General features: G+C 38.6%; 1 protein-coding gene and 1 pseudogene across 1 annotated transcript; both read right to left on the minus strand.

Annotated features, from left to right (window-relative positions):
* Positions 1 to 1,127: 1,127 nt before the first annotated feature.
* On the minus strand, positions 1,128 to 1,650 carry LOC149040111 (uncharacterized; annotated as a pseudogene).
* Positions 1,651 to 5,728: 4,078 nt separating this feature from the next.
* LOC113676506 (beta-2 adrenergic receptor) lies at positions 5,729 to 6,601 on the minus strand. Its single transcript, XM_027193169.2, has one exon. It carries the CDS (start codon positions 6,599 to 6,601, stop codon positions 5,729 to 5,731), a length of 873 nt encoding a protein of 290 aa, XP_027048970.2.
* Positions 6,602 to 9,807: the final 3,206 nt, after the last annotated feature.

A 9,807-nucleotide genomic window follows, 5' to 3' on the forward strand; every position in this document is an offset into this window, starting at 1 on the left:
CTGTTTCTTCCACGATACATTTCGTAAAACAGGACAAGAGATTGAAAAAACAAAAATAAGAATACATATTGAGCGCGCTTGAGGACGGTTGTTATTGCATCAAAAAACTGATATACTACCTTTTACAGAGCCTGTCAGAGGTTTTTGTTGTTGGTTTTTGTTTATCATTATTTCAAAGATTGAAAACACATCAGGAACTTCCAATCTGTCTCTTGAAACACATTATGAAGTATAGAAAAGAAATATAGTGTCAATCATGATCGCATAATTATCAGATCTGGTAACTCTTCATGTCGAGATAACTTCGTTATCACCTGCCCTTTCGCACAAGATGCCATTTCAAGCATGCATGGCCAGAATCATTGTGGCATTTTACATTACAGTTTTACTTTTTCTCAGCGATTGACTGAACACAAAGCGCGCGCAAGATTTGAACGGAGCTGAAAAGTTCCAAATGAATTTGGTTGATGACACTTTTAGCATCTACAACTGGTTGTTCTTGTTCAGTGGACGACTTCGCATAACAGCAACAAAGGAAGATAAAAGCACAGGAACCGACCAAAAAGAAGTGGAAAGATGAAACAAAGAAAACAGGGCGCTTAAGACATATGCTATTTTCCCAAACACGGAAGAAGTGTGGAAAAAAACGGCAATTTTAAACTCGCTTGTTAACCCATTGATTCACTTCTGGAGTAAACAACTAATAAGGAAGCTTGTATCGAGAATGAGAACCAGGCAGTGCATCGACTAAAAGAGGGGTAATTCTATAGAGTCAAAATCCCGAATACGACCACAGATCATATGCGTACTTCCCAAGTCAATCTGAACTCGGATAAGTTTAGTTACAAACCCGGAAGAACGTAATTGAACAACGTTTAATATTAAAGGGGGTAAGTTTCCAAAGAAACTGTGGTGCTGCGTCGGTGGAAGAGTATAGCAGGTAATTAAGTGTTAGCAACTGAGTTGAAAACGTAAATTGGCCACCGTAAAGGGTAAAAAAGCTGACGTTTCGAGCGTTAGCCCTTCGTCAGAGCGATTGGAGGAATTGTGAGTTGTGGGTGAGTTTATATGCTGAAAGTGGAGCTACGCTATTGGTAGGAATATGGTGAAGAGAAAACAGGAATAAATTAGTTGAATGAAAAGCGCTCGCTGATTCCGTGGGGATTAAGGGTGCCGATTTGAAAGATAAATTTTTGTTTCCGAACTGCCTAGATGTAAGGAAAGGCCGCAAACTGCCATATGCTGTTTTGAATGGTTGGGGAGATTAAAGCGTCTAGCGACTGGTTTGGATGCGTCTTTGTCATTTCTTTTTACGTCGCGAAAGTGTTTTCGGAATCGGTCACCTAGTCGTCTTCTTGTTTCGCCAATGTATAACTTATAACAATAAGTGCATGTTATGCATTAAATAACATTGGCGGAGGTACACGTAAAGTGATCAGTGATCCTAAAAGATCTCTTGGGTACCGATAATTTCTCTACGTTGTAAATGAAAGGACAAGTTTTGCAACGTGAGCGAGCGCATTTGAAAGTTCCAGATTGGTCATTGGTTTGGAGTGAACTTCTGACCAAAAAGTTGCTTATGTTTTTGTCACGTTTGAATGAAATGAGTGAGAGTTGCGAAAAGATAGTGCCAGTCTCTGAATAGTTTTGGAGTAATTTAAAGTTTTTAAAAATAATAGATTCAACCGCGTGGTTGTGGGGGTGAAATGTAAGAGTGAATGGAATGCGGTCAGTGTTTTCCTTAACAGCCGTTTGTAGTGCTGACTGTCAATTAATTTGTTGGGCACGGTGGTGGCCCGTTTGGACGACAGAAACAGGATAGCCACGTCGTCGTCACTACATAAACGACGAAGTCTGAGAAATTGGGAAATTTATATGTTTGATGAAATCAGAGGGAGATTTCAATTCAATGTTGCAAATGCTTTTCGAATAGTTTTCTCGTGCCTGCTTTAAAACTACAGCTCGCAGGCATTAAAAATACCTAAAGTTCGCCTCTTAAAACACAATACTGACTTTGTAATTTGCTCAAAATAAAATTATACGTGCGCATGCTGAATATGCTACGTAGCATGAACGATTACGTGCGATCTTTTAATAAAAGAAAGTCAACATTTTTGATTAAATCTTAGATTTTAAGCTTTAAGCTCCCCCTAACTATGGCTGGGACACAATGAAAGCATTATTTAACATAATCTGGCGATGTGAAATCAAACCAAAATTGCCACACCGAAGCACATTGAAGATTTCCAACTTTCAAGAAGCCTACTTACGGCCGCTTCAATAGGATTTGATTAAAATGACTTGAGGAAAGAAAAGATTTCGGCTCCACTACGCAGTACACATGAATTAGAGAAACCATCAGGTTCATTAAGGCTGTTTCGGACGAGCACCACACATGTAACAATACGTTATACAACAACCTCTATTACATTCAAACATGAGGTGGAAAAACTAGAACAGAGCTGAGCGACAGTTAACACAGTATACTTTCAGAACAGAGGCCAGAAAAAAACCCCGATAGGGAAAAAAATTCGGCAGGACATCTGGGTAGGATCTATGGCTCATGATCTGAAAAGCCCATCCTTCGAAGGCTACACGGCTGGAAGGTCTTTGCCCTTATTTACTAAACATGTAATCCGACAAAGCGCGGAAAACTCTAAATAATTTTAGGAAACGCAAACAAGCCAAGAAACCCTTGTGAAACTCGAACTGTCACTAGTAAATCAAATATATACTAAAAAATAACGTAAGCAAGACGAGGTGTCGGTCTAAAATGCTTTCCCACGTAATAAACATCCCCTTTGTAGCACTCCATTCTACCCATGCTGCATTTCAACTGCCCCAGTCCCTACTGCTCCTGTGCCGCAGAAATATTTCATATCCGGCTAATTCGTATCCACTCAAACGCCGGAAATTCTATATAATTTTATTACACGAAAGGTTTTAACGGTCACCCTGTCCAAAGTGTTTTCACATTATTCATCGCACTAAACAAAAATTGAATTTCCAGAAAAACATTTTGCTCTCCAAGAGAAGCGCTATAACTTTTGTGGAGGCTATGGTTTCATGAATATTTTTGTCCTTCTTTTATTCATTATGTGCCTAGAAAAATAAATAACGACAAAGAGAACTTCCATAACAGTCTTTCTTATTAAGACTTGAATTTAATGTTTGGACTATAACAGTCAGGTCTTTGGTTCTATGGTAGCCACGCACATGATCCTACTCTCATGGCGATAATACTATTGAATGCAACCCCTAAGCATTAAAGAGGCCTAACCATTTTGGACCTGAAGAACACATTTCTTGATATGTGTAAAATCTAAAATGATTTGAATCACTTTTGGATTAATTTTGAGTTATGGGTTGTGCACGAGGGATACCCGTTTGATTAGGGCGCAATAAGCGTTTTCATAGAAGCTTCTTTTGTATTGTTGCTGTGTAAAAGTTGTTTGCGAAGTTATTCTCTCCAGATTACGATTCGCTGCTAATACTACATGCTGCCTGAGCTGTAAACATATGAGTTCTATGTGCGTTTCATTTGAAAATGTCATTCTTCGGCAGTGAAGCGTGGCTTAGCATAGATTGCGACACCACCACCATTTGGAGCTTTAGATGCAACGGTCGTTTCTCTGTCTTGTCGAAATAACTGATAACCTTGAATATTTAACTCATGGTCGTTCCAGGTAGAATTCAACCAGGTTTCGCTTACAGCAAAAACATCTAGATTGTTTAGGAGAATCAAAGTACCTACTTCATCCAGGTGTACAGGTAATGACTTCACATTCAAACGACAGCAACGCAATCCTTTTGCTTTGAAAGGAAAACGAGGACACAACGGAATTCGAGTGGCAAGAAACCTCCGACCACGTGAGTGCATAGAGACATAAGAACCACGCATTCCACTATGCCACTTCTCTTGAGATAAGGCAGAGGTATCTTCTTGCTTGGAGAGAACTATCCCGGAAGTTATATGACCAAAGAATACATTTTTGCGCCAAATAATAATAAGAAAACTGAGTAAAATGGCGGAGCTCAGGAAAACACGTCCGACCTTTATGATCCGCTGACCGTAGAACGATAGGTATCGCAATGGAAAAGTTCCCACTGATTGGATGTCTTAAAGGATTCCTACTTGTGGTCAGTGATTAGATGTTTTGGCAAGACTCAGAGCCCAAATAGAAACAAGAATTTTTGATTAGCTGAAATTTTTTTTCTATATTCGCTAAATTACGATTTACATCGTGAGACAAAAGATCAAACGTTCATTACTGTATAAAACCACGATAAACAAATAATTTTCCATAATATCCTTACACGAGACCCAAAAAGAAATTTTCTCTTAAACAATTTCTGACAACACTATTAGCAATGAGTGAGGTTGTGAGTCACCAAAATTGTAAATTTTGTATAAAAAATTATCTTGAGAGATCTTGAAAATGCTCTGCGATATACCTCAATTCATAAAGTTCGCCTGTAAAATATTAATTCGTATTAGGTACTTTTGGTTCCTCAAAATATTGACTTATTTAAAATAATTTCCAGCGAAACCGCGTAATTGAAATTAGAGCATAGATTTGTAAATTAAAATAGGACATTAAATATCGATTAATGAGTCTCTGACCAAAGAAATATTCTTGCCGGTCTGTTTAGCGGTGACTGATACATTAACTTGTCTTCTTTGCCAGCACTCGTATATCCTGGATATTCCAATCCTTGGGTCGTATTATCTTGAGCCATGTCAGAGCCAAATGTTTCCCTCGACATTAATTCTGAGGTCCAAAACAAAGCAAAAAATGAGTATTTAACAAAAAAGACGCTGCTGATTGATCAGGAAGTTGATATTTTCTTAGAACAGAAAAGAAACCAAAGAAAAAACGCCAGGCCGAAATTCCTCCACTTAAACTGGATAGCTACCTTTGTCGTTTCATCATAGAGATTCGTGTTATTCGAAGAAATAGAGGTGACTCGTAGGATATTCCATGACATATCACTCGAAAGAGTTGCATTACAATTGTGTTGGCCTATCACGTTCCCAAGAAGAAATCAATCAGTTCCCCAAAACTTTTAATACTGTTCTGATGGCTCGCACTATCCAGCTAGCAATTATGGCATGAATTGGTTTCTCTTTAAAGATTTAGGGCCTTTTTCGGACTACAAGGAGAGAGAGGGGAAGAAATCTGACCAAAGATTTTAGAGAGCTCTTTCTGCTTCAAATCTGAATAAATCAATTGAATAATCAAGCAGATTAGATTTCCAGGTGGTTCTCCCATTTGTCAAATGAACAAAGCAAAAAGTAATGCTAATTTTTATATCATCGCCTCTGTTCCGGCCTGATTTTCTCATTGACACTCTAATGAAACGAAAGCGAATATGATTTAACCTGCTTCCTCAGAGGTGCATAAATGCATAAAAACTAAGTAAATATCACTCCTGGCAAGGATATGTGATTCTTTTGAACTGAATATTGTGAGAATCAGGTTTGATATGCAGCAAAATTTCGCTTCCTTTACTTAAAATATGCCGCTTTAATTTTCTCCAAAACAGAGTCGCTGAGAAGATTATTGTAATGAGTGGATGGAAAATACGGGTAACATAACCCTATAGAGCTATAAATAAAACTCATGCGAGTTAAAATTGAAATGAGAAGAAAGCGATGTTTGCATGTCATTTATTGTCGTAACATTAAATTGCTCAAGATTGTTTAAGATTTGTTCTCTACGCCACATCACTCATTATTAGCTGCATGACCAACCTGGCTTCTTATTCTAAATACAAACATTCTTATTTCTTTTTGTCTCCAGCAGTAAATCAGTGGATTGACGAGCGAGTTTAACAAGGGAAATGTTTGCCACCATGGTTCCATGATAGTTGAAATATAATGAAAGCCTGCAACTAAAGAGATTGGACCGAAAACAACAGGAAGAAGGCAGACAGTAACAGCACAAACTACCAACACAGTTGTCTTAAGCGCTTTGTTCTCTTTGGTAAATCTTTTCACTTCTTCTTGGGGCAGTTTCTGTGCTTTTATCTTCCTTTGGTGGCGACAGGTTTCATGAAACAAAATCATCGAAGTGAAGGCAACGAAAACGATGCACGAAATAATCAGAAAGCCACATATGGAACGTGCTAATACATACATTTTCAAAAATCTTAAATTTACTGCTGTGAAAGCGATAATCCAAACTGATACTACTGCTATCTTAATGGTACTCTGAGTTACAATGTTTGAGTAATGCATCGTAAATTTGATCGCTATGAGCTTTTCGAACGTTACCAACATCAGATGAAGGCATGAAGCAACCACCAAAGTAGCCTTAACAGTGATATTAAAATTTCCAACTGTTTCACTTGAGCTGAGACCGAGTAAAAGGAATATCTTCCACAGGATATAAGACGGTTGTCCAAGGACACCGGCCAAAGCGTCCGTCACCGCTAAGCAGGCCAGTAAAATATTGCTGTTTGTTCGGAGTCGTGGTCTCGTTTTTACGGCCATTATCACCAACACGTTGAGAAAAATTGTGAAGGGAAAAGTGATACTATTGATGATGATAGTGATGATGTAACTAACCTCTAGTGCGGCGTTTGCAGTACTAGCCATCTTGGTAACGTTTCAAAGTTGAGCCCCAAAATGTCTGATACATGTAGGATGACTTGGATACCAACTAAGGTCAGACGTACCTTCTGATCAATGTGTTGGATCTCACATGTAGATGTCTTTTAGGAGCTTGGATAGACAAGCTCTATTGTTTTGTACATGTGTTTCTACTTGACTTTTCCACGCGCATGAGGTACACCAATTTCAAATTATTAGTTAATGAGGATGCCAATTGTGTTGCCATGGTGACTTCTAATGCTAATGTGGATTAACTCAATCTCATATATCGATTTTTTCAATTATATTCTGTATATTCGTGTGGTTTGGTCGACTGTTACTATCATGTTCAGTTGCTTCCACTTGACTTTTTCTCGCGAACGTATCAATCGTTTTCAAAAGAAGCCTTTAGACTCCCTGTTTCCTTAAAAGTGACATCTACCTTGGAGAGTCGGTTAAATGATTGATGAAATTCTTAATTTGGTTCGGAATCGCAAAATATAACTTTTGGTCACTAAGAGGGAAGATTAAAATTAAGAGCCACTCACCATAAATATCGAGAATTTGCCGACAATAGCAAAACTTCGTAATGTATTTAATTTTTCCTGAAGGACCCTTTTGATGAACCTTTTAAAGATATTTTATCGCAAAGCTTTATCACACTTTGCTTTCTCCGAAAAATCAAAAAGTTCAAAATACGCTTAGACGGCCGTGTCCACGATGTAAAACAGTGAAACCATAGAATAATTTCTGAAACTTCCTACGCTACAAAGTGATGCAATTCCGCTTCGAAATTTTGTGCGCTTTCGTCTTCTTGAAGATCCGCGAGAGAAAAGTTAAGTGAAAGCACATGAAAATGAAAGTGGCGGTCAATCAAATGGCCCAAACAAAAGATAATATTTAACTGGTCGATCTTTGAACTTGAGTTGCTCTTCAACTCACCACGGCGGAAAAAACTGAAAGCCGCAGTAATTAAGAATTACTGTACTTAATGTGTGAGAAAAAGTTAAGAGGAAACACATGCACCCCAGCGTAGAGCAATGCGATCGAAGCCGTCAAAAATGCCACGTATTGATCAAAAAATTCAGTTGATCTTCATTAGCGAGGCATCCAACTAAAAATATCAAACCTTGCTGAGCAAGTAAACGCCGCAAGGATGATTAGTTATGCAAATGTCTCACCTTAGGTAAGTTATATTATCACCATCATCATCAACACCACCACATGTCCTCTCACAGTTCTGCTCAACGTCCTTGTGATGAATGCTGTGAAAACAAGACCTCGACTCTGAACCAAGAACAACATCTTCCTGACCTGTTTAGCGGTGACTGACGCATTGACAGGTGTCCCTAGCCAGCCATCGTTCTATGGAGGACATTCCAACTACTGGGTCTTAGTAGCAGTAAAACAGTTGAAAAAGTTCATCTCGATGTAATGTTTATATCAATGGCTGCTTCATGCCTTCATCTGAAGGTTGAAGGCATACATTTTCGAGATGGTCATAGCAACCACATTTACGATGCAATGCTCAAACATGATGACTAAAACTATCATCAATGTGACAGTGTTAGTATTTTGGATCATTGCTTTCTCAATTGGAATTTTAGGAGCGATAAAATCATGTTAAACTCGCTTGTTAATCCATTGATTTACTTTTCGAGACGAAGCGAAATGAGGAAGTTTGTATTTATAAAAAGAAAGCAGCTCGTGACACCTTAACACCGGCTTGTGAAGCCTGGCTCTAAATGAGACTAGGTTAAAGAGAGGACATTTTTACCAGGTAGGAGGTTATTTAGTTATTTGCCCCAGTTACACACATGTAACAGATCCCGCATTAAAATTTGCTTTAAAACGAAATGAATGCAATAATGTTCGTCTCTATTTTATCGAATTGTATGTAATACATAGTTCTGCTTAACGTTAAAAAAATAACATAGATGGTAAATGAGAGATTTATGATATATGTAAAACATTTTATGAGCACATGGTTCTTCATTCAACATCAATTGCATGGCGATGACTTCTCGTTGCCCAGATTAAAATGCCACAAGCTGATATCTTTTACTCGGGCCACATAAGCTTAATTCGTTTTCAAAGAGTGGTTTTCCGATAATTGTCGATGACAAATCTATCGTGAACTAATCAATCAGTAAGCAATCCAATTTCACATGAAGACTTTTATCTCCATAGACGAGTGACGAAACTATTGACTCCTCTCAATTTTCCAACAAGTATTGAATATACATTGCATGTGAACAACGTTTCTGCTAAACAGCCGTGAATATATGATAGTCATATATTTGAACTGCGGATAAAGACGTGAATTTGAAAGTGATCGTAATGAACACTATTTGAGCAGTCGTGAAAATAAGGCCTAAAAAAAAAATTGAGGCCTGTACGGGATTTGAACCCATGACCTATGCGATACCGGTGCAGCGCTCTACCAACTGAGCTAACAAGCCAACCGGGAGCTGGTTATTATGTTGGTTCCAAACAAACCCGTGAAGTGGTGAATAAACGGCTGTGAATATATGAAAGATATATATTTAAACTGCGGGTAAAGACGTGAATTTGAAAGTGATCTTCGCGGTAATGAACACTACTTGGTCAGTAGTAAAAATAAGGCCTGAAAAAAAATTCAGGTCTTTACACTTATTTGGAACCAACATAATGATCAGCTCCCAGTTGGCCTGTTGGCTCAGTCGGTAGAGCGCTGCACCGGTATAGGTCATGGGTTCAAATCCCGTACAAGATTTTCTGCATGACGGCTTTTCGAAAAAAATTTGCCCGAAAAAAAATTTCCGGGAATTTACGATGCAGATATTGTTTGGATCCGTACGAACTTTGCGGAATGATTCACTGAGGACGTTGGTGAGTCCTCAAATTGCGATATGACGGGTATTTAAGTATCTGTCGGCTGAGTATCGACGGAAACTATCGGACGACATTTCAACCGAGTGTTGAGCGATACTCGGCCCATACTCAGTCAGCAAGTCGACCGATAGCCGGCCGACTCTCGTTCGCCAAGTTATTCAAGTTGGTAGACCGTTGGTCGATACCTTGTCGGTATGTCGGTCGACACTCGATCGAAACCTTGACCGTTACGTTGCATTCAACAGTCGGAGCATATCGGTCGAGTGTCGCTGAGTTGTGCATCATTGTACTGTCAGTGGTATCATATCTCATTAGTAATAGCTATATCTATACCTATG

Source organism: Pocillopora damicornis, chromosome 9 (assembly GCF_964200805.1).
Source record: "Pocillopora damicornis chromosome 9, jaPocDami1.2, whole genome shotgun sequence".
In the NCBI taxonomy this organism is placed as follows: Eukaryota; Metazoa; Cnidaria; class Anthozoa; order Scleractinia; family Pocilloporidae; genus Pocillopora; species Pocillopora damicornis.